The sequence below is a fragment of the Trachurus trachurus genome (genome assembly GCF_905171665.1).
Source record: "Trachurus trachurus genome assembly, chromosome: 22".
In the NCBI taxonomy this organism is placed as follows: domain Eukaryota; kingdom Metazoa; phylum Chordata; class Actinopteri; order Carangiformes; family Carangidae; genus Trachurus; species Trachurus trachurus.
In genome coordinates this window covers 8,648,465-8,673,777 of record NC_139907.1, presented here as the reverse complement: position 1 = coordinate 8,673,777, position 25,313 = coordinate 8,648,465, and the positions used below count along the sequence as shown (strand labels likewise).

Below are 25,313 nucleotides of genomic sequence, written 5' to 3'. Positions count from 1 at the left end.
GTCTAATCCTGTAACGCAACAGAATCTGTGTAAAACAAGTTAGAATGATATTGATAACTGGAGTATTTGTGCTATCATGGCATGACTAATGGCTTTAAACCAGAAAACACCTGGATACAATAACAATGTCACAAATAATTCAACTTGAATATAACAACTGCATCAATTTCTAAGTAGGCAGACAATTGTGGTGATGATAATGCACACAGAGCCAAAGATAGTGAGCGATCGATCAATGTATTTGTCTCAGGTACTTTGATGACGGGAAGGAGTTGGTGGTTCAGATCCACGAGAAGCAGAAAGAGCTGCCCGAGGACGTGGGAGATGACTTCAGCAAAGCCGAGTCCTTCCACAGGATACACGCCGCCTTTGAGAGAGACATCACCGCTCTAGGCAAACAGGTACAACGCAGCGGATCAGCTTTTTTTTACTCTGAGGGAGCGCAGCAACACAGCGGCCAAGAGGCAGAATGGGATGACTCACATGTGGTCCAACAATATTCAGGCAACTGTGAAGCTGTAGATGTGCTGTCCAGTACAGGGATTTTTAGTTTTGTCAACCTCTTAACCCTTTCAATGAAGGATTAAGTGTATACTTTATAAAAAAATAAAGCTGCAGTAATTCATTTTTTCTATATCAACAATGGGTTAAAGACTTAAAGACATGAAAAGCTAGAGATTGCTGGTTAACATGGTGCAACACTTGAGCTGTTGTAGACTAAGATATTTTGTCAGGAGTTGCTGAACAACTGATAAGAGGATAAATGACTTGACATATTTGACTGACACACTCACCATGCTGCCCCCATGTGGTCAAAGGAGAGAGAAAACTCGATAAGAGCTGCTTTAATGCGAGCATGGACATAAGCTATGTAAGGAAACTTTGCATTTACAGTGTTTTCTAAATCTAAAATTTGATCAGTTGTATAATTGGAGGGGACTGCTAACTCCATCCGCTGACAGGAAGTTAGCCAAAACGACCGGATCACTTACTTCTGCTTTAAAGCTGCAATAATTCATTTTTTGTATATCAACAATGGGTTGAATTAATGTGGTCAATGTTGGGGACAAAACCAAAGAGAATCATGACCCACAAAAAAAAAAAAAAACTCCAAAGACATGAACAAAGCTAGAGATTGCTTGTTAACATGGTGCAACACTTGAGCTGCTGTAGACTAAGATATTTTGTCAGGAGTTGCTGAACAACTGATAAGAGGATAAATGACTTGACATATTTGACTGACACACTCACCATGCTGCCCCCATGTGGTCAAAGGAGAGAGAAAACTCGATAAGAGCTGCTTTAATGCCAGCATGGACATAAGCTATGTAAGGAGACTTTCCATTTACAGTGTTTCCTATGTAAAATTTTGATCAGTTGAATAATTGGAAAATAATTCTCAAAGCCTCAGTGGCTCAAAAATATTCTAATGAGAGAATGAAAATGAGTGAAAATTGATTTTTAATTTCACCTTTTCATGGGTAATGGATATATATTTTTGTTTTTTGGTGATTTTATCTATGAATATATTCCAGGTTCAACAGTTCCAAGAAACAGCAGCGAGACTTCATGCCCAGTATGCAGGGGACAGGGCGGACGCCATCCAGGCCACTGAGCAAGAGGTGGTGGAGGCCTGGAAGGGGCTGCTGGACGCCTGCGACGGCCGCAGGGCTCAACTGGTGGACACGGCCGAGAAGTTCCGCTTCTTCACCATGGTGCGAGACCTGATGGCCTGGATGGAGAGCATCATCCAGCAGATAGAGACTCAGGAGAAACCCAGGTGAGAATCCCTTTTATTTATAACACATTTTTCCCTTCATTATTCAATTATCAGTATTGATTTGTAAGTTGTAAATTCTAAATTGCAGAGATACTGTTTGTTTTTTTTGTCTCTGAGGGGAAAACTGATTAATGGAAAAACAAATCTCAGACTGTGCCCTATGAGTATTTGACTCGTTTTTTACTGCGTACTGAAAATCCAGCTTGAAACCTTGACCTCTGAGTAATAGTCTTACTTTTTCCGTTTAGCTTTTATTTTCATATTTGAATAATATAAAATAAATCAATAAAATGTAAATTATGTTTAAAAAACATTTTTTTTCAGATGCTGGTGCCCAGATTTGTTAACCTGTAGTTCAACAATTATTTAAAGTGATATAAGGGTCATTATAACCTTAATGATGAATATTCTGATTATTATTATTTATTTTTTTATGTTTATTTCAAATATGAAAATAGTAAAAGGTAAACACTGAGGAAGCAAAAAAATTATTTAAAAAAAGAAAGAAAAAAAGGAAAATAAGTGACATATTCGAAAAGGAGTGAGAAGAAGCATAGCTTGTTAGCTCTCACCCCTATGTCTAGTTAAAATATACATGCATATCAACACATATACACATACATACACATATACACATACATGTATGTACATACATACATACATACATACATATACTGTACATCATCACCATGTCGTATCAATTAAGGAGTAATGCAATAGTCATTAATGATCACTATCCATTATACCTGCTAATTATTAAAGGTGCACTGTGTCATTTTTTAATTAATTTATTTTTTGGTCTCATTCTAGAGGAAGTTGAAATTGACCATTAAAAATATGTCCTCAAGATCTTATTGATTGTTGTTGCAGTTCTGGGTCTAACCAACAGAGGTAGATAAACATCATAGATTACATGTTCATCACCTCTCATCCCTCCCTCCTGTGCATTAGGGACGTCTCATCCGTGGAGCTCCTGCAGAAGTACCACCAGGGGATCCGCTCCGAGATTGAGGCCAGGGGAGCCAAATTCACTGACTGCATAGATCTCGGAAAGGCCCTGCTGACACGCAAGCACCGAGACTCTGCTGAGGTGAGGCTTCGGCAGCAAAGACAGCTTCTTTTCATTCTCAGCTGGGCCTCAAATTGCTGCTTTCATTAGATTTAATTACTTTTCTGGGAGTGATTGTTCTTGTCTGGCACAATGGAACCAATTGGATTGCCACGAAAGAAGAAATTCCACTCATCTTACACTCATCAGGGAGACTATAAAGCAAACACTAATTAGAAATGGAAAAGCCAAAAGAATTTAAATGAGCAATTGACCCCGGCCTGAATTTTACGTTCGGTTAATTACTTCACAATTCAAATTCTTAGAGGATAATAGCCAGACTTGGGGCTGAGCTGTTTAATAATGCTGATATGTAACTGCGACTGTATAACTGCTCGTGTCAGATCAAAGAGAAGCTGGTGCAGCTGATGGAGAAGAGGAAGGAGATGATGTTCAAGTGGGACGACAGATGGGACTGGCTCAGACTCTGTAAGTAAAGCTACACTTACCTTAGCAAAAAAACGAATCCTACACATACATTATTACATATTCGCTTTATTAAATGCAATAAAATGCATTTCCTCAAGCTAAATATAATGAGAGCCATAAAAATCCAAATCTATTGAGTACCCAGTGTTTTGCAAATGGGAGTTTTTGCATGTAACAGTGTAGCACAACTAATGGAAAGCTACAGATTTCACTTTTATAACGGCGATACTGCAAAATGAAACCTGCGTAACAAACAACCCCTGTCTATTTCACATGAAGTGCTGGAGGTGTGTCAGTTTGCACGGGACGCCTCGGTGGCAGAGGCCTGGCTGATCGCTCAGGAGCCCTACGTGACCAGCAGAGACCTGGGCCACACCGTGGACGAGGTGGAGAAACTCCTGAAGAGGCACGAGGCCTTCGAGAAGTCCACCGCCACCTGGGAGGAGCGCTTCTCCGCACTGGAGCGCCTCACTACGGTACAGACAGATCCATAGCCGCAGGGCTTCAGACTAACTTTTTTACTTGGAGCACAGTGGCCCCTCATCTAAAATTTTAGGAGTGCAAGCAGAAAATTTAGCGGCACTCACACTACATAAATCAACTTGCTAAGTAAATATTCACATTTCCTTTTCATTAATGATCCTCAAACACATTGGTCTGACACCTTTAATGACAGATTCCAGATTCCCATTTCACGTTTCACCAGTGTTAACAAAAAAATGGCAAATTTACTGGTTGCACAAGCGCAAGTAGATCAAACATTTACTTGCACTGTCTCAAAATTTAGGGGTAAAATGCTCCCAATTAGGGGCAGTTTGGAGCCCTCGTTACCTGGAGATCACAGGATGAGGTCAGAAACCTTTTTATCCCGTGCCAGTTTCTCACTGTTGTGTACATCAAGTTAAATATTTAAAACCTTTTTTTTTTAATTGCTGCACCATCCCAGCTAAAGGGAAACACTGTATTCATTTCGATCTGTACAAGTCATGTGGATCAGTTTCTACACATTCCCCTTCGCCAGAATTTAAAATGAAGTTTTGTGGTTTGAAAAACGTTTGGCTGCCCACCAGCTGGTCAATGAATATTAATGGATTTTAAAAAACAAAACAACTGTTAATATTAATATCTGAAAATGATACTGGTAATGTGTCTAATTATGTAATTACATTAGAGCTGATAACAGATTAGGTGCTGATTCCAGTTCACTGCTGTGTTGCAGCTGGAGCTGTTGGAGCTGAGGAAGCAGCAGCAGGAGATGGAGCAGTTCATTAAAGACGAGCAACAACGCTCAGATAAGGACAGCAGGTACACACACACGTATATAGTACATCATATAATCATCATGTGTGATACTCAACACTGTTTTTCCTCTTGAATTTGTTGCCAACAGCTCAAGCGCAGAATATCGCCAGTCTTGTGTTTTAAACTTTCAAGTCACACACACACACACACACACACACACAGAGATTGACTCGCTGCTGTTAAAGGTTTCTAACACAGACCCTGTGCTGCCCTCTCTACTATAGGAGAGAAGACACTGGCTTTGTAGAGGAGTCTTCACAGCTCTACACAATCGAGGAGCAAACTCTGGTTAGTAACTGCGCCCACTCGGCTCTTGTCCTCTCTGCTTTATCATGTCATGACCTCTGTTAAAGCAGCACTCTGGTGTCATGGAGAGAAAAAAGATAACCAGCTTCGTTTTTTTTGTTTTACTCACTTCAGATTTTTTTTTTTACTCTTAAACAAACCACATCTGCCTGTTTGGTGTCTATTTAGCGAAATAATACAATCAAAGACACACTCATCATTTTCTTGCTTTCTCTTCCTGCCTGTATCTCTTTCCTCCTCCAGTCTGGTTCTGGTGCAGTTGAGCCCAGCTCAGCTCTGCTGGAGGGGGCTGCCGGCGACTCCACGGTGCCCATCGAGTCGGAGATGAGAGAGAGCGGCTCCCTGGAGCTGGAGCCCTCCGTCTCAGTGGTGACCCCGAAGGAGCCGGAGAGGGCAGCCACCATGCCCGTGGAGCCCCTCAGGGCCCACGCCGTCCTGCTGGAGGGCACGCTGGGCCGCAAACATGACGTGGAGGGCTCAGGAAAGAAGGCTTCAAACAGGTGGAGTACAGCTCTCCACACTTCATTACATTCATTTGCTTCCATTTATTTTTTTACAAACTTAATCTACTAGCACACTTGAATTACAAAGTGTAGATTTTATATAAATCAACCTGCACAGAAACACTCTCACCATGCAACTGAGTACCAGTAAGTTTAAGTCTTAAATATATTTTCATAGTGTACAGAATATAACAGGAAATCATTGGTGCCCTTGAACAGTGGAGAGGTAATAGTAAAGGACTGAGCCTATAATATAAAACCTAAATAAGACAATTAAATAAAAAAGAAACAAGTCAAGTGAACGAACAAGGAGAAACAAACCGGTCTTCTGGACAGATACAGTATAAAACTTCATTTTACTGCATAGGAAGGAACTGAGTCACTGCAGCCTTAATCAATGATCATCCACTTCTCTGTTTAAAAGTTAGGTATTTAAGTTGGATGCACTTTTGTCTCGTTTCTGTGGTTTTAACATAAAAAGTTTCTATAAGTCAGTTTTGTTTATGCACAAGCAACTCCAGAAAGTTTTTCCCCCCCGACCACATGACTGCTGTCTGACAGAGGACCTGGTTACTCTTGATCAAAGTTGATAAAAATTGATTAAAACTTTGCATTTGTTGCGGACCAGTGAGCTGCGTCAACTGCTCTCCTTATTTCTATTTAACTGAATTAATTCACTTTGCATCGTTGTGAGAAATTAGCCACCTGAAATGATCGATATTGAAGTTCTCCTCTGTCCCCGTCCCTCCACCGCACCTCAGGTCATGGACCAACTTGTACTGCGTGCTGAAGCCCGGTCAGCTTTCGGCCTATAAGGACGCCAAGAGCTTCGGACACGGAGCGACGTATCACGGCGAGGACCCTCTGTCCCTCAGTAACGCCAGCTGGGAGGTGCTTAGCAACTACAAGAAGAAGAAGCACGTCGCCAAACTACGGTGAGAGTCCTCAGTTTGTCTCTGTTGTCTCAATACTAAACTAAATATGTTCATTTACTTTAATGCAAAAAGTAGATGGATATTCTTCCTTATTTGGAAACAAAACAATGATGATGTTTTAGGAAACTGTGATTTGCATTTTTTTTTGTTCTTTTAATTTATTTTAACCAATGAAGAAACCAGTTGGGAGATAATAATAGTAGATTAGTTGCAATCCTAATTTCAATCACTTTGCTATAATTTGCTCATTAAGATCTGCTGCTAAGTGAAACAAACTTTTTTTTCTGCATATTTGAAAGAGTGTGTTTAAATGAGTCGTCTATTACTTAGATTCTTGTAAGAAAATCTTTGTTTTACTCCAAACGATTGATTTTAACTTCACTTTCCTCTCTCCTTTTCTCACAGTCTTGGTGATGGCAGTGAATATCTGTTCCAGTGTAAAGATGAGGTGAGTTGATAACAGTGATTAACTCTGAACAGCTTTCCATGAATCTGACTCCTCTTTGATAAAGCAGTGGTCACACAGTACAATGATGCAGACAGGACAAACATGTTTACATTTCAGTTTGACCTCCACTAGGATTTACCCTTTGGGGATCATTAGGTTTTATAAATTAAAATAACTCACCACAAGGTTGTTTTTATGTACATATGTTACCTTGAATTAGCCTTTCAGAAAGTTTCATTGTTAAAAGCCGGGCTGTGCTTCACTCAAATCGACCAAGAGACAAAAACACACACTGTCCCTCTGGAGGTGAACTTCCCTTTGTAAGCTGGTTGTGTGTGTGTGTGTGTGTGTGTTTTTAATTTCAGGAGGAGCTCCAGCGCTGGAGCCAGGCCATGGACAAGGCCGTTCAGCCCCTGGCAGCGGAGGAGGCGTCGGGGCCCTCAGGGGCCAAAACCCACAGCCTGCCCCCTCCCTCCTCCTCAGCTGCCCTCCCTGAGCCCAGCTCTGCCAAGAAAGACAAGGAGAAGAAATTCAGTCGCTTTGCCAAGAAGAAGTGAAAGGAGATGGATGGGCCATCGGGAGGGGGGAGGTTGCCAAGGCAACCTGGAAAGAGAAAGTAGTATTTGTGTACAATCAATCGGAGCGAGCTTTTTATCACTAGATTTTTTATATTATTTTGCGAGAGTTGACATAAATAATGTAGTTTAGGTTAAAGCCATCACTCTTTTGCCTGTATTTAAGTCGGTGTATCGTTGCAAAGGTCCACTATTTCTCTTTGTGTTTCTTTTTACCAAATGCCAAATTCAAAGCATCAAATGAAAGCACAGGAATGCTCCTTTCACACTCAACCAAAGAATGTTTGTAAAACTTTTGTTGTGTTACTTTTGCTGCAATTTTAGCTTTAGTGAGGCATGCTTTGATACAGCTATGTACGATACGAAGGCCTGTAACGAACGTAGGACGACCCGAGAGTACCGACGCGTACTTTTATCAATCTGCCTTATAAAATGGTTGTGAACTGTAATACTGTGCTGTTTGAATTTGGAGCACTAAAATGCTACTCTTAGAATGAAGCGTGAATTTTGACGGGCTTTAAAAAATGCTTTGTAAATGCGGCGTAAAGACTTGGTGATGGGCAAACCGTACGGTGCGCGTGCACAAACACACACACACACACCAAGTTTAATTGCAGGTATGCAAACTAAACGCTCTATGCACTGTGAAGGGTTTGACTGTTGAGATTTTTAAATTGGTACCCGACGACATGAGCAGTCATGTGACACCACAGTCAGTCTGTTTCTCAACTGAGCTGTGGCTGTAGTTATTTCTGTGAACTTGAAACATATTCAACACTTGTGTATTGAACCCTAAATTTCATATCTATTCATTAACATATATACATATACAGTATATATATCTACAGATGCATGGAGTATGTTTTACGTTAGTTTGATATGGTGCTATTGTGATATTTTTGAACCTTCAATCGAGATTAACTTGACCTGCCTGACTTGTCTTTGATTTTGGCTTGTCGTATAAACAAAGAGGGGTGTTTTATAAAGGAACTCTTATTGTGAAAAGCCTGGTTTCAAATGAATAGGACTAACAGAATCCAGATGAATCCACTTTGTAAAGTCAAGTCATCTGACCGCTACAAAAACAAAACAAACACTGATCAGAATAAGAATAAATTAAATTAAGCCCTGATTTTTGCAGCAACAAAGCACGGAAAGTAAACTTTTAAAAATGTGTTTGGCCAGCGCTGAAACTGTGTAAATTGACAACTTGGTCATTTATATTTTGCTCAAGAATTAAGATGATTAGCGACTTGAAAACCGCCCCAACCAGGGATAAGTTTCCATGGTAACTCTGGCGAAACCTCTGTGGATGCATGACTCGACAGACCGACGAGGCCTGCGCCTATGGAGTCAGAGCCTCTTTGAAGTGACAGCTTACATTTGTTATTTGAGAGTCAATCAAGAATGACTAAAAAGATGCAAAACTGATCACAAAGCAAAAACAACCACAGAGACACAGCGACCACAACAAGAGGCAAAAGAAACAAAAAGCGCCCACAGAATGACCAGAGAGACCCACGACTACTACAAAGAGATGCAAAAACGTCCATTAAGTGACACAAAATGACTGCAAACAACTTGGCAACATTAGACCCGTCTCTTTCAGTCAGGGGTCCTGCTGCTGTGTATGAAGGGTGGGGGCTTATATACATGAGACAAGCTTATTTAAACCTCCTTTGTGGAAATAGACCTTACTTGCTGCAATAAGCCTTGTTTGCCTGGCAATCTAACTTTACAAAACACTCCTCTGGTTTCACAAGCTAGATTTTATCTACCAGAAAACTTCTCTGCTATCATTTCTATCAACAGAAAAAGAAACAACAACAGGGCACCTGGACCACTATTCATTTTATTTTATTATTATTTTTTTTTACTGCACCAACCAAAGTCTAAGACAAGCTGTGGGTCAGGCGAATCTCAAAAAGCTTTTCCAAACCACACAACAGGACCAGGCATTCTCTTTATCTAATGCGAGGATACATGCAGCATGGAGCTGAGGGAACGTGTCTTTTACTCTGAATGTAAGGGAGGAAATAATAAGGAAGTGTGAGACTTTGGGTACATTAAAGAGTATATAGAACAATAAAGCCATTATATAGAATAATACATTTTACTCTACAAAATGCATAAAGGAAATAATAGAGTATGTACAGTATAAGGAACTTTTATTTATAAGTGTTTAATTTGTGGCCAGGATGGTGGCTCACACTCACTCTCTCACTGCCGTCTTGCCTTGTACAGCGGGCTCCGTCCCTGAACTATACGCTCTAACTCAAGTGACCTCACCGAAGTGATGGAAGTCAGGTATGGAAAGATTGATGAGACTGTTCAGCTCCAGAGTTTTTACAGGAAATGAGGTAGCATCGTAATGATCTCTCTCTCTCTCTCTCTGGGTTATTTACATTTACAAACAGGAACAAAGGACGTATTAAATCTATGATCCTCTCGCTGAGCGTTGCATTACGTCTGTGCTAAAAACAAACGACCAGTAGTCAAATCTTTCTCTCATGAATGCACCTTGAAATGGTTTGGGGAACTTGTGTCACTTGTATTCAGTCTTGTTTTTAAATCAGTCACTCTATCTGTGGTATCTCAGACTCTGACACTTCATATTCTGTCACCTCCATCCACTCAGTTTATTCCCTCCCCTCCTTCCTTCCTTCCTTACCTTGCCTTTTCTGTTCAGTGGTTTTTAATCTGCATTTTGTACTCTCTAGCTATGTAAAATATCCAAAAATGTTGACAGGAAATATCAAATACATTTTGAGAGAATAAAGTTTAAAATAAACTCCTGAGACTATCCAATTTGTTTTTGTTTTATTTTATTGACCTCGTCTTTTGAAAGATATGTGAAAACCATGGCTACAGCTGCATTTTTTTTGTCATGAAAACCAATTTCATTCTATTTAATAATACATGAAAAAGGTGCAATAACATGCATTTGAGAATTGTTTTTTATTGAGTACAAACAAATTTAACAGAGGCAGGCGTGAAACAAAAGGCAGTTTTACTTTGTCGAACAGTCATCCGTTCACCGAGTTAATTTCAGATAAGAGCAAATGCATATGAAAATATTCAAAGTAGACAAAACTGTTGTATTTACATTCCAGTGGCTGTTGGTAAAACATTGAATAAACAGCCTCAAGACAGCGAGGCAGCCGTAGGCTAGACTAATTAGATCTCAGCTGACAAGTAACAGGCTGAGGATGATCACTTATGGCAATACAAAGCCCTGAATAACAGCTCATTTCAATCTTTACAAACTCAATAGGTGTACGCCCGCAGCAGAGCATACAAATGATGATTCTTCAAAACAAATAAGCCAGAAGATGCACAGCAGAGATATTTTCAGCATATTCTATTACTTTATCATTAGCCAATTTCCCACAGTGAGGCCTTAACAGAGCCAGCCAGGACTTAATCTGCTTCAACATGTGCCCCTAAAACAACAGTCATTTACATGTATATATATATATATATTTCTTTGTATCTTGCTGCCAGCAGTAGTTCTTCAGCCTGGCTACAGTTTAAGAAAAAACAAATTACGCATGCCCTCGTCAGATTTTAAAAAAATCATTTTTACTGTAGCTCTTTACAGAACAGGTGCAGGAGGAGCTGCTCGTGATACAGCGGCTGTTACAACACAACCACGGGCCGTTCACAACGACACAACAGGGTTCCTGCCCATTCTCACTTTTATTAGTATTTCCCTAGACTCGTTTCATTTTCTAAAATTGAAGGGTCAGTACAACAAATGGCTCCATATGCCATGATGACAGTGACCTAATGAGCTAATATGAGAAATGATAGTGGATTAAATTGGAACAACGCACAGCCATGTGTTTCAAGACCGACATTTGTTTTCATATGTTTTTCAGACAATTATTTAACTTGCGGAAATTAATTTTCCACACATTAGCAGGCCTGTGCAGGAACTCTGCATAAGGCTGTTAAATCTCCTCTTGGGTGCTATAAATCTCTATTAACCAGGAGGCCAAGAAGAAAGAAAGAGAAATGGAATTAGATTAACAGAACTGACTATAGGCAATTAATAAACAGCTCAGTATGTTTCAGTATTTACATCAACACTGCGGTCAGAGCGAAAAAACCTCGTCACATTAAATATGAAGTACAGCAGTTGATCGTCTGATGGAAAATTATTCAACCACTGTTAACGTTTTCCCATTCAGCGTTGATATGAAGTAACTAAGATTCTTCAGAGGAGACGATGAACAACACTCCTCATGGTGCTTATTGACTCAAACATCTTTCACATTTAAAAAAAAAAGGCCAAGTGAGCGCCTTTACAATTCTCCTGCAAACAGTTACAAGAACCGTAACTTCTCATCGGTCAGAAATTTGAAAAGTAGCATTAAATTGCTCTCATTCGGGGGCAGGTGCTTTGAATTCCAGCATGAAAGGATTTGTTGACCCATTGCAAAGCACAACATTGTTTTTTTTTGTTTTTTTTTACTGATTTTTACATCTGAAATGGCATAAATGACATGGGAACAAAGTGTTTGTTCATTTTTAAAAACCCGACAACTTTATTCACAAGTCATTTCCGCTCGATAAAGAATAATTAAATAAGCATATCATCTCACAAATATCACACGATACAATAAACATAATTACACAATGAACCAATATTGGGATTTGGGAAAGACACGTTTGTTTGAAGACTTATGTTTTATAATTAAACTCGATGCAGCAAGACAGGACACAACCGACAGGGGAATGAGAAACATAAATTAATGGTGTGTTGTATATATCGTTTAAAGACCGTGGATAATTGACTTCATCAATTTATACCAGAGAGGCGCGCACACACACACACACACACACAAAAACACAGAGAGTTCATAGTTCTTGAATTCAGAAGAAAGGACAACAGGGGGGAAAAAAGAGAAAAGCAGCTGACCTGTGCTACTTCACTTCCTGTGAGTGTCGTGATATGATACAACAGGTCTGGTGCAGATATTTGGTATCGAACAGCAGTGATGGGCGATCAGTGGACTTGCTCTTTGGTGCAGTTTCTGATGCCCACACTGCTTCTCCAAGTCCAGCATGACTATGAATATACATATTTAAAAAGATTATGTGGTGGCGGCCAATTCTTTACAATGTATACATGTTTGATTATTCTATTTACATCTTAGTGCAGCAGACACAGGCACACCTGCACAACCGTTCTCCCAGAGTGGATTTCGTGTTGTTTCTTGTTGGTGTGTGTGTGTGTATGGTGTGTTCTGTGCATATGCAATGTGTGTGTGTGTAGCGACAGAGGCTCGAGGTTATAGACGAAATTGGCAGAAGCATAGTTCCTTGTCTACTTGATGAGCTTGTTGGCTCTCTGGTTGGCTTCATCAATGCGAACGTGGTTCATGTCCGCCTGAAAAGAGAAAAAAAAAAACAAGTGAGAAAAGGGGGCAGTTGTGCAAACATCCGCCCTCTTTCCTTTCATTCAGCAATTCACCGTTTCACTTCAAATGCCTTTGAAAAACATCAAATAACGGTTCCCTGTGGGGTTTTTGACCTGTTGTGATGAGTGACGTGATACAAAGCGCTGCCAATGGTTTGAAAGTGTTGCACTGATCTACAGGTGGAGGTGTGCCAAGACGCTTGTTAGTGCGTTAACAAAAGGTGGGGAAGATGACGACTGCTACTTAGTAAACATGGATGTTAACAAGGCAGGATTCAAACACTGAAGAAAAAAAAAACTGCTGTGTTAGGAGGAAAACAGGCTTAATACCTTTGTCGGACCTGAACGCAACACAGCAGCGTCTCTTGCTGATAAGTTAATTCCACAGGGCAATTTTACCTCCAGTGCACTTAATTAAGTTTACTAATGAAACCCAATCGCCCAGCACCTAATTCTTTAAAAAGGCAGCCTTTGGAGTTTTCTTGCATCTTGTGTCCTGAAAACTTCTGTTTACGCTCGTCCACAATGTGTGTATGAAGCCTAACAAACACTTTGAATCTCTTTCCTTGTTAAGCATTTGCAAAAACTTGTCTCATAAAATACTTTAAAATCTCGCATTGTTCACGTTCATGTTTGTTTGCAGTCGTCTTCTTTCCAGGTTTCTGCTGGCAACTGTCAGTCAGTGAGACGGCGCGTCACAGTTTAATGTTTACTATTGTGTTGCTGCATGCATGTGGCTCCTTTTGTGAATGCAACGTTATGTAAACAAAATGGAGACTTAATCGTCAAGTTTGGAAAAAAACAAACAAAACACAACTGGGGTAATCCTCCTAACTGCCTAATCTCAGTAAATGTTCTGCTAATTCTGGCTGGGAGCAAACGACTGTGAAACAAACTGGAATAAATCTCAGACTCTCACCTTCTCAGTGATGCGGTCGATCGTTTTGTTTTGCTTATCTATCTCGCTGCCCATGTCGACAGCCATGTTTTTCAGGTTGCCAATGATGCTGCCAACTGCGTCCAGATTCTCCTCCATCTCATCCTCGCGTGCGTCGTTGGTTATCCTGCGCCAAGGTCGGAAAATAAGTCTTTTGTTCAGCTGACGAGCACAACATCTGAATAAAACTCACACTGCTGATAACACTATAGTAAAAGAAATGTAGGGAGTAGAAACGAGCAGGACTGCACCTCTTGATGTAGGGGCCTGACGGTGCCTGGGCGTTCACCTGGGGGGCCTGGCCGTTGCGAACGCCCGACGGCTGCCTCGACACTATGTTTGATCCATCACCTTCGCCTTCTCCTCCTCCTCCTCCTCCGATACCCCAGGTGCGCTTGTATCGCGAGTCATGCTCAATAGATGTCACCCTGGTGGAAAAAAAAACAAGCATCCAGGGGTGTCAGAGTAAAATCTGCTACATTGAACTAAGAATAGCATCAAAACAGCAGCTTGTCTGTCCACCGTCACTGTGGTCACAGATGTCCATTAATCAAAGTATTTTTTTTTTTAAAGAAGGTCCCCTACCTTATCTTTTTGTAATCATCAAAGGCTCCTCTGCTCCAATGTGAAAGCATTTTGGAAAGATTTGTTTTTCATGTTTAGAAGCAGATATGAGCTTAGTATGCAAACACACTGACACTGCATATCGACACGGTTTGATGGAGAGAGTTTTGAGCGCGCTCACCACGGAGCGCTGCACCTGTCACGCCAAGAACTTGCTAGAAACACTGCTCACGTTCCCTACCCATTCATAAACCATGGGGGATATTCATGGATTGTGTCAGCAATTCTTTTGAGTAACATTGAGCACATTTAACAAGCAAATCTGTATTATATAGCCTCCTGTGTCATGTTTTGCTTTTCCCCACAGCATGTGGAGGTATGGGAATGGTTTCTGGTTCGCAGAGGTATTTTTTCTTTATTGTTTTTCAATGGTATCCTTGATGTGGAAAGGTTGTGTGTATGACCACCAGCTTTAATCATTTCAATCTTTCTTGTTGTGGCTGACAGCCTGAAATACAACAGTGCCCTTCAGCAGAGCAGTACAGAAAAAACTAAACAAGCAGTGGTGGGAATCAGAGCTGCAGTGAACAAAAAGAGCTTCGATGTAGCAGCAGTCAGGAATAAAACAGATCATAAGAGTTGCTGAAATCTTCCCAAACTTACTCACAATCCACAAGTGGATTGATTTCAGCTACAGATTGTATTATTAGTGTTCTCTACGCTGTAATCTTTAGCATCTGGCAGCTGTTAGCAGTGCCCCTAAAACAATTCTAAGCTTGGGTAGGTTTGTGTGTTTCTTCCAAAAATCCACCTTGGGAGTCAAAGTTAACTTCTCACCTTACTTTTTATACAAACACAAGCCTTCAACTTTTTCATCTAGGAAAAAAAAGGAGATGGTTTGTATCACAGCTGTCCATCTTATGACAAACCCATAGGAATACTCCAAATTATCTTCACCTATCACTGTCCAAAGTGATACATATAATGCAATATAAAAACAAACAGAGCAAAGTAAAATACACTGAGAGTGAGAATCAGGATATGAAACAAACAGAGCCAGACAATGGACCTCAGAAAAGCTTGATCTCATAGCTGGCGATAAAACGATGGTGTGTATCCAAAATCACAACAGCTCTGAGTGCACAGTGTACCTGTCACAGGGGCAGATGCAGAGGCCGCAACACTTGGAGAGATCGGTGAGGTTTTTCTCAGCTTGTCGCATGTCCTGGTTGATCTGGTCCATGCCCTGATCCACACGCTTCAGCTGCTCTGAAACACACAGACGGGCACAGCACAGCACACCACATCAGGCTCTGCTTGTTTTTTGTATCTGGGTAAATTTCATACACTAGGATGGATTGGTCTTACTGTTTTGTTTTTAGCCTTTATTTACATTTTAGAAGATATTAGATTACTCTTAATGATCCCTGTGAGGATTCTTAAATTGGGTCAATAACTGGGTCACAGCAGCAGCAAAACATAGGGTACAGATAACACCAAAAAAACAAGAAATAATAATCTAGGTAGAAAAACAGATGATTACAAATGCACATTTTTAAGCAGGGGACACATGTGTGTTGGATATCAGCATAGAAGATATCAAACAAATTAAAAACTACAAATATAGACCCCTGACCCCACTGATTAAAAAAAAAAGAAACAAAAACTTAACTTAGAAATTAATATCAATATCAAATTTTTCTTACCAACCCTTCTATGATCATTCTGGGCAAAAACTCACTGATATTTTCCTTTACATTTAACTCCAGAACCATCAGGTTTCTATTTTCCATCATGGATGTGTTGCTGTTTTATTGTAAATGTGATGCTTGTTGCAAAGTGTAAAAACAGCCTCATTTGCACCTCTCCAGTACACTACCCTATTATTCAGTGTCTGCTTTCACACAGGGAGGTTAACACAAATTACTGGAGCTCCAAGTCAGAAAACAAGCGATATATCATTTTGAAACATCTTGGTCTTTATAGTTCTTCTACCAGAGGGACATCATTGTGTGTTTTCCTTATCGGATCATTTAGATTGCCCAGCATTGTTGTGTCATCACTCTTTATTATTCTTTGAAGCACTTAGCAGTGTCAAAGAAAGCCTCAAACATGAAGCAGGAATAAAAAATGTAAAGATAAAACTGAAGAGATGGAAGCATCTGCATAAAAACTAGCAGTGTGTGTTGATGTTGTACTGTATATCTACCTCCTTGCTGGTCCAACATCACCATGGTGTTGACGCCGGTCTGTTTGCTCTGAAAACACACAATTCACACAAACTTAAAACCAATCAAATGACAGCAGATGGTTTTATGGGTTAGGGAAGGACACATTGCAGGATGAATTGAAATACTGGCCTTGCTTTTAATTTGAAACTTATAACACAGGGTACATGGTGTTGTGCTTTGTGTCAGACAAGATAAAAAAAAAAAAAAAAACCTCCTCACCTCCTCTGCCATCTGCAGCATCCTCCGTGTGCTTTCCAGTGACTGTGGGCGAAAACACAGGATGTGTTAGAGAATAATGAGACACATAAAGAAGATGACTTTAAACTGACTGATGAAGAAACACTGAACAAAGAGGGACAACATTTGATTTGGAGTGGCATCAACCCTCAGATTCCCCTTTGGTCAGAAGGACTGGCGCATCTTTTGTTTGTGTCCGCCTTAAGGTAAGATCTTGCGAATAAATTGAAACCGGACACACACACACATTTGTTTTTCTGGGACAGTATTTTGGTCACTTGTATTCTAACAAGTCCATACTGTTTTGGTAAATATGGTCCAGATGTTAAATTCAGACAGGGTTTTATATCCATCTGGCTTCTGTTAGGATATATTAGGTATTTTTTTGTCGAATTAATTCAAACCAAACAGCTGATTGGTGTGAATGTGGCCTTAAGAGACTGAGAGGACAGAACAGAAGAGAACAAAACAACAGACGGGAATTAAAGAGGAGACAGTAAGGAAGAGAACAAGATAAGAGGGATAAGGAAAATAGAAAGATGCGAGTGATAAGAAAACACATGGGAAGCTACACCATTAATATTCATTAAGATAGGGAAGTGAACAGCAACAAATCTATAAAATCAGCTCTACACTCTATATTTTTATTACTATGAATAATTCAGGTTACATGGATTTTCTGAGCTTATTAGGACTGCAACTAATTATCATTTATTGATTAATCTGACCACAGATTAGTGAGAAATGCCCATTGCAATTTTCTAAGAACTGATGTGATGTCATTACATTTCTTGCATTGTTTTGACAACAGAAAAAATATAATGCAATAAAAACAACAAACCAAGAACATTAAGTTTTCTAAAGCAGGAAATGTGTGGCACTGGCATTTAATTTAAAAAGGCTTTGATGATTAAGTGATTATTAAAATAGAAACTAACAGTTTCAGCTGTAGAGGTTTCCTGGAATTACAGCTGCAGCTCACTGATCAGATCAGATGGGTAAGGCCGGCACAAAAGTTAACAATCTACTGCAAGACGTCGACAAAAATGCACATGCATATATGCGAGGACAAAAGTGCTGACGGCAAACTGGAATGCAGTCAGTTCAGGTGAGCTACACCTTTGTGCCTCTATTAATAGCAAGCGCAGTACAGGAGCGAGGCACGGAAGAAACTCAGGGCATGACTCGATTGTTACCACCACTAATGAACTGTTAACAAGAGAGAGTGGGGACCAGATTCTCTTTTCTCTCTGTGTTAACGTTTGCTCTGAATACATTAATCAGTGAGTTGAGAAACAGACAAACATAAAATTGGCAAGAGGAATGTGTTGAGCGCAGCCAGGTTTCTGCTGGCTTAGCCAGAACATCACTTGGGTGGATAAACATTACGTTATGTCGCCTACAATCCTTGAACTTGGCTAATTAAGCCCAAAATCGTTGACTTAGCCAATTTTTCCAGATTGGGGTTTTGTGACAAATCTTTGAGATACAGGAAGCGGCGTGATATTTTTATCATTTGTTTGGGGGTGGCTTAAATGTAAGTACAGGACGGCTCAAATAGAAGCTGTGAGGTACCAGGACGATTAGGAAGCATCACACCAACACGACTTTAAATAACTTTGACACAACGCTGAAGATCATGGAAGCAGGTTGTAACTACAGGACATGGTTGCAACCGCCACAGCTATAGCAGACTTCCAACAGACAATAGACATAACTAACTGTGTGATGTCGTCCTGATAGACCACCAACCATTTTTATACGTGTGGTTACCCAAAGCCAGAGTGGTAAGTAGTATTAGCAGAGGGACTCTCCCATGCTATGATGTCCTTTGTCAACCAGGCAGCAGCAGAAGAAGAAGAAGGAAGAAAGAGAGAGAAAATCACAGGTAGAAAAAACACAGTTAAGAAAAAGAAAGAAAATGGGACGAACCCCACAGGCAATTAATACAATCAGTATTACAGGATGGTGAAGTGCACAGCTACAAGCCCAGTTAGAGTAAGTTCATTTGCCTCCATTTGAATCAGATGGCTGATCATATGATGCCCTGGAGTGTTGATTAAACAATTATCTCCTTGATAATAAACGCTTAGATATAGCTGACAACATTCAAACTGTCAAAACCACAAAGGGGTACGGGAGCTATCAGGCTAAATTAGGCGTAAAGCTTCACACACTTCCTAGCAATGCCTGGCTTAATAATCAGCTGTGAATGCAATGAATCTAATTAGCCACCCTCTGCTCTTTCCATGCAATATTGCAGCAACCCGCGGATTATGTGTGTGTTTTGTCCAACTGATGCTTTGTCATCTGAGCCAAAATTTGCTTTCTTCAACATGGCCATGTTAAAATGATTATTTGATCATGATGATGACAAATCGGTTGGAAATTGAGGATTTTATTTCATTTTCTATTAATATGGGCCTGGCTGAAAATATTTAAACTGATACCGACGGCTCACACATATAACTGATCAATTGTGATGTCATGGATTTTAATATGACAATTTGCAATTTGGACACTAAATAAATAGCTAGCGTTTAAGAAAATATGCTTAGCTGCTTTCTTGGTACGAGTTAAATAAAAAGATCAATTCTACTCTCATGTTTTCTCATGTTGTTTAATATGAAGCTGCAGCCAGCAGTGGAGAGACTTGGCCTCTATTTTTGGACAGATTCAACAAAATGAGATAAGCATGTTAATTAGTGTGATCTGAAGGCACAAGGTTGGCAGATTCTTCTTTTACTTTCCAACACTGACAGACAAGCAGTTTTCTCTGTTTTTAGTGCCTACACTCCGTTAACTGTCCTAGCATAGTTTCTACGATGTTAAACTATTTCGGTAGGTATTTGTTTTGTTTCATTTTCATTCAAACTGTGGCTTTACATCTGAGATGGAAATAGCATATACCTGTATTTATTAGTCTTTTTAAAGTGGTAATTAATTCCAATCTTCTTGCTTATGATAAATAGTAATTCCCATGTAGTTGTCAGCTACAGTACAAGGTAGCAGTTTCACCCACCACAGAGAACAGCAGCTGTAGTCTGCTTAAATTTGGAAACAATGAATTCTGGTGGTGACAGGATTTCACAGCAGTGATACAAAAAACTGTAACACTTAATTTTACCAACCTATGATTTCTGATTATCTTTGCAGGATTGGAAAGTAAGTACTAAATAATATCTGCAACAGTTAACAGTGAAAGAGAGGCTCTGTATTTTTTGTGTGTGCCGTTTTCTGTGAGTTTGTACCTCGTCAGTCACTTGGTTGGCCCTCATGGTCATCTGTTCCACACTCATGTCTTCCATGTTGCTGCTGTCTTGTTTGGAGGCTCCTCCAGTGGCACTCAGCTCGATATTTTGCGGCCTGAGAGAGGAGGCAGAGTTCAAAGGTTAGTCGTACTTTAGTTTGCTACAAAAATATTCTGACAGCACAAGACCTAAAGAAAAATATCACACTGCTGGGTCAAGGACTGAAAATACAGTTTTACCTTTGAGAAGGAAACACAGCAGTGTCCATATACTCCAGTTATTAGGCTAAATACACAATTAGTTTCAAAGAAGCAAAGATGTGTCAAGGAATAGCAAATGAAAAAATAAAGGAATGTATGTAAGATACATGTAGTTGTATGGATCATATCTTCACAATCTACCCCACAACCTGCCTTTCAAACCAGTTTATTCTGTCTGTGTGCATCACCAGACTTATTATATAAACTCCTCGAAACATAACAGCAAAAAACGAGTGCACTGGTGGCCACCACTGTTGCAAAGAACATGCAAAACAGCCGACTGAACACCTGAGTGCACCCGAGTCTCCTGAAGACGTACGGTCACTTCCTGTTGAGGGCATCACAATTTTCTGATTAAATCACAATAAACTAAAATAATTATTGAGCATGGCCAAATTCTCAAGGATAATAATACCAATACTGAGTTTTGAATACATAAGTCATATTTGGTTTTCAACATAAACACAATACTACTGAACACTGTTCCTGAATTACCTCATTCATGAAGTATGTTTAGTATTTTCTTTTGTACAGCAGTTTCTTCCTGGTTGCATACTGACCTAGGCATATTACAATAACAATATATCCTTGACAGCATAACATTTGGATATCAAATTGTCTGTTTTATTAGCATAATTTTAATTTTTATAATAGACTTTTTTTCTAACCAGAGCATCAAACAATGGTGACAGCCTCTGAATAGGGTTGAGGAAAATCATAAAATTGCTAGCTTTGATTTGGCAAAGGATAACAAGGTACACAGCTAATAAGAATGCTGATGTCGTCCTGATGTTGCCTTTTTAGTGATGCACATCCAAAGCTGTGTTGCCTTTTTAATGACTTCTATCCAAAAAGTTTTGGTTTGAAAAACTCAGGGTGAACAAGGCAGAAGCTACAAAGCCGTACAGTTTTTAAAAATTTCAGGTTATGGGAGCTCTGGCTCAGGACTTGTTAAGATTTAATAATAGAAAAAGCTCCAATATCTCATGTCAAAACAGTGCTGTATACCACTTGTAAGCTTAAATATGGAGGAGAGCATTTAAGGATCAAGCATCAACTATGTGTTAACAACAATATATGTTCATGTCACATATGGAGAGGGAAGGAAATGATGCAAAACTTAAACAAATAAGGTCCTTTTCCTTCCCCTTAGTGGGTGTTAGTGAATACATACATCAGGATATCTGAAAAAGGAAACAAAAACTGATGTCAATAATGAAGCAAAACTATCTGTTAATGAGCCTGCAGCAGTTCCTTGTTGATGTAAAGCTCAGTGGTGGTGGGATCATATTATATGCCATCAATGAAGGAACTGAGATAAGGAGGCTGCGATAGGGAAACGAGAGTCATGAGATTGAATGTACATAACTGGCAGATATATGCAAAATGTTACCGAGGTTTGGCGCAACACTAAGACTTGATTAGAAGACAGGAAATATATACATTAGGAAACTAAAATCATTGGATAATATTAATAATGCAGCCACTGACAGCTGCTCTGTTCTCACTGATATGATGGCTGGGGTTTGGTTTCCCTGATCGCATCAAGACGTACTGAGCTGCATCATCTTTCGACAGCTCAAAGCACACTCATGTATTGATATCAACATTTAGATTTCATAATCTTGCGCAATTTTTTTTTTTTTACAGAGTATGGCCATGAAACAAGGAAGTGCAAACCAGAAGCAGTAAGTAGTGATCGTCGAGGACGTGGCTGACCGCTTGTTGTGAAAGTGGACATTTAGTCAATGCTTTCAAATCAATTGTAAACATTACAAAGGAGGAACTGCCTTCATAGTTCAGACAGACAAACGGAGAACAAGAATTAAATGCACCCGTGTTGGATGGAGATAAGAACAGGACTGTATGGGTCGGGTATGGTAAAAGTACTTGGCAAGGAAAGCAGTGTAAATAATGTACAGGACTGAATGGTTTCCAAATTCTCTGGATTCTCTTCATCTGCACTGTCAGGGAAAAGAAAAACACGTTGTGAGGAGACACACATAGAGTAATATCTGTAGTTTTGTTGAGTTTCTCCTGGCAGTCCAGTTGGAGAGGTGTGTGTACATCAGTATTCTCATCACAACATGAGCCAGGCTACTTTGAAGTATGGTTTAGTGGGTATAAATAAAATCTATTCAACCTGACCTCTACCATCGAGACCACATGAAGCATGAAGATGTTTGGTATAATAGCGACCTCAGACAGTCTGGATAGTCATACGAAAAGGTTTGTTTTCCTGTGATTCAGAACGGCTGCCTGCACTGTCAAGGGCAGAGCCGAGCCGACTGACGATAAACACAAAGAAGTGTCTTTATTCCAAGTGTAAAGTTTTTAAATTCCAACAGATAGATCGATACCAGCAGCGCTCAGAAAAACCCTGGTGGTCAATTCGCTTTTTCCCCCCTTCTCGTCCTGTCCTGTCTTCTGTTTCCTTTTAAAGTTCAAGCGCCACTTTCCTGTTTTGCAAATAACCCCTGAACTTTAAGTTCCTTTGCAAAAACCTACAGCAACCAAACATCCTGCTGAGAAAATGAATAGTCTCACTTGGCAGACACATTAGACGATTTAATGTCGTTGACTCAGCTTTTTTTTTTGACGAGAGGGCATTTGGTTGACACAAGCTCGACTGCTTTTTTTTTTTTTGACTGATTATTGAACTTGGCAACGCACTGATGTGGTTTACAAATGTAACACTGAACTGAAGGTAGACCTTTTACAGTCTATGAGGTAGACTCACTAACGCTGCATACTGTGCTCTTTTGAAAGGCCAAGCCACACAGGAGATGAACATGTCAACGCTAAAAGATCAATTTTATATGTGCCAGGACAGCAGACTTGGGTATTGCTTGGTATTGATCTGGACTGGCCTCATGATTAAGTGATGAGAAGGAAACACCATAATAACATCGGTAAATACCACTTCTTTTTTTTTAGTTGTTGTTGTTCCCTGTGCAATTGGAGCCTATTGTAACTAACAGACCAATGTGGCCTATATTTCACACCTCGCACTTGAGTTGAGAACACAACACATTGACACCCAGCTACATCTGCTCACAGCCACAGGATTAATCTAACAAGCCTGAAAGACATACCCCATTCATGTCGTAGTTTCTCAACAGCACCAGCAGCCAGCCACTGACTCAAACAATAACTCTTACAGGGAAACACATTTCTTGTTCTTCTACCCAAACCTGTTCCTCCAGATCTCAGGGCAACACACACACACAGACACACACATTGACGTCTTTTCTTTCCCATCATGCAGTGTTTTTTTTCTTCTTACCACTTTAACCATATAAACCAAATAGTCCACTACAATATTTCCTACTGTGTTTTCCCCAGTAAGGACAACACATTTAGCCTACGTTTGTTAGTTGTCAAATGTTTTGGACAGGGTGGTTGACCTGTGTGTAAACAAACAGGAACACCCATGACATCATCGTGCTGTACTGGCAAAGAAAAAGAAAAAAACTAAACCAAAAACTTTTATTATTGCTATCACGATTTATAGAGGACAACAGCAACGAGGGTCAGCATTTTTCCCTACAGTTGCCACTCAAAATTGAAGACTCAGGAAAAAGTACCGGACACGTTGTTAATCATTTCCAATGTAAAAAAATGAAATAGGCAGGCACTAGGTATGCTTTATCCACACACCTGACTGACCTTGGTTATCTCATAAGAAGCAGTGGGATAAACTTAAGTGCTGCTGAGCAACTATTTAACATGGGTCACTTGACAAACAGGTGCTTTTAGCCTGAATGAGACACACACACACACAAAACCCAGTAAGCATGAAAACAGCAGTCATCCACACCCACACAGACACGCAGACACACAAAGTTGAGGCAGAAAAGTCCCCAAAACAATACTTTCAAACTAAGTTAAAGAGTTTAAACAAAAAAAAGGAGGGTCAGCAGAGCTCCACAGTCTGTTAAAGCAAGTGAGAGTTTTCTTACATTGTCAGAAAAGTTGGTCTAGTTTCGTAAACAGAGTTTAGGATCCGAGGGGGCACAACTCGTTAAACCGAGCTAATGTGCTGCTAGCTTAGCAGTTAGCTAGTTCCGCTTTCCAGTCAGCCAGCTACCTAACGACGCTGCCACTCAAACAACTAACTAACTAAAACTAACAAACGGAGTGACAGAACTACTTATGGAGGAAAGGGAGTCAGTACTTACAGATAACCCTCCTTGTCTTCAGAAAATGAACACGCAACTCCTCCTCTTTCAAGGTATGTGAACTTGGCATCCGGTAACTTCTGGATTCCTTCAGTGGCTCCGCTTCACCGTCCCAGCGAAGTGTGTCGGTTGGTGCGTTTACGTGCTGTCGGAAATATCGCGATCACGAAGATTAAAAAGTGCTGGACGCATTTAGATGTTTCATTTTTAAGTTGGGAAGTTAGAAACACACAACATTTATTCTTTTTAGTTATTAGGTATATAGTTATTAATAATTATTCTGTCACAAGTCCCACATTCAGAAAGCTGTTAAAATAGTAGCCTGATTCGTGCTAATATTTTATGTTCTGTGATCAGATTGTAAATGACCAAATAATATAAGAATGAAATGACACACACACCCTTTTCTTTTTCATTATGAAATACTGCTTAATTGTATTTTCTTTTATATTATCCTGTGTGATGTAGCCTAGGCTATCTGAGAACTTTGTAGGTGAACTATTGTGTCTATTGTTGTGTGAGTTGTGTGTGTATAGGCTACTGGGCAAGCGCTAATGGGGGTCCATAATAAAAGTAAAGTAAAGAGCATTTCCAAACATTATCAAAAGTCTTTCTTTTAGGTGTCATAACCCTAACCCTAATTCGTTTAAGATTAGTTAGGGGGAAAGCAATGTAAAGCCTACCCATAGTTTCACTGCCATAGTCACATATAACATTGTCAGTAGTTGTGGATTTTGTTTTAGCTGCGGTAGCCTATTTCAAAGATGCATTTCTCAGAGGTTTGAGCTTTCGATGAGCACTTGAACGCATCATATGACGGTGCGCACGTCCTGTCATATGA

The 25,313-nt window shown here is 39.9% G+C and overlaps 2 protein-coding genes across 6 annotated transcripts in view; one reads left to right on the top strand and one right to left on the bottom strand.

Moving 5' to 3' along the window:
* Positions 1-10,172, top strand: part of sptb (spectrin, beta, erythrocytic) — a 44,995-nt gene extending 34,823 nt beyond the window's left edge. For all 4 annotated transcript variants that reach the window (XM_083998377.1, XM_083998375.1, XM_083998378.1 and 1 more), the window contains 11 exons: positions 251-401; positions 1,536-1,780; positions 2,732-2,870; positions 3,233-3,317; positions 3,597-3,793; positions 4,537-4,622; positions 4,844-4,907; positions 5,169-5,425; positions 6,190-6,363; positions 6,769-6,811; positions 7,177-10,172. In XM_083998377.1, coding sequence (XP_083854503.1) covers positions 251-401; positions 1,536-1,780; positions 2,732-2,870; positions 3,233-3,317; positions 3,597-3,793; positions 4,537-4,622; positions 4,844-4,907; positions 5,169-5,425; positions 6,190-6,363; positions 6,769-6,811; positions 7,177-7,368 — 1,633 coding nt within the window. In that variant the 3' untranslated portion in view covers positions 7,369-10,172. The remainder of the gene's footprint in view (positions 1-250; positions 402-1,535; positions 1,781-2,731; positions 2,871-3,232; positions 3,318-3,596; positions 3,794-4,536; positions 4,623-4,843; positions 4,908-5,168; positions 5,426-6,189; positions 6,364-6,768; positions 6,812-7,176) is intronic.
* A 1,744-nt stretch (positions 10,173-11,916) lies between these two features.
* snap23.1 (synaptosome associated protein 23.1) lies at positions 11,917-24,604 on the bottom strand. Of its 2 annotated transcripts, none has more exons than XM_083998381.1 (8): positions 24,473-24,604; positions 20,032-20,146; positions 16,763-16,804; positions 16,522-16,570; positions 15,464-15,581; positions 14,000-14,176; positions 13,731-13,875; positions 11,917-12,781 (listed from the first exon to the last, which is right to left on the bottom strand). In XM_083998381.1, the coding sequence occupies exons 2-8, from the start codon at positions 20,086-20,088 to the stop codon at positions 12,719-12,721; spliced, it is 651 nt and encodes a 216-aa protein (XP_083854507.1). In that variant the 5' UTR covers positions 20,089-20,146; positions 24,473-24,604; the 3' UTR covers positions 11,917-12,718. The 2 variants fall into 2 exon arrangements, with proteins under 2 accessions (XP_083854507.1, XP_083854506.1); XM_083998380.1 differs by lacking the exon at positions 24,473-24,604 and adding an exon at positions 24,254-24,434.
* Between the last annotated feature and the right edge of the window lie 709 nt (positions 24,605-25,313).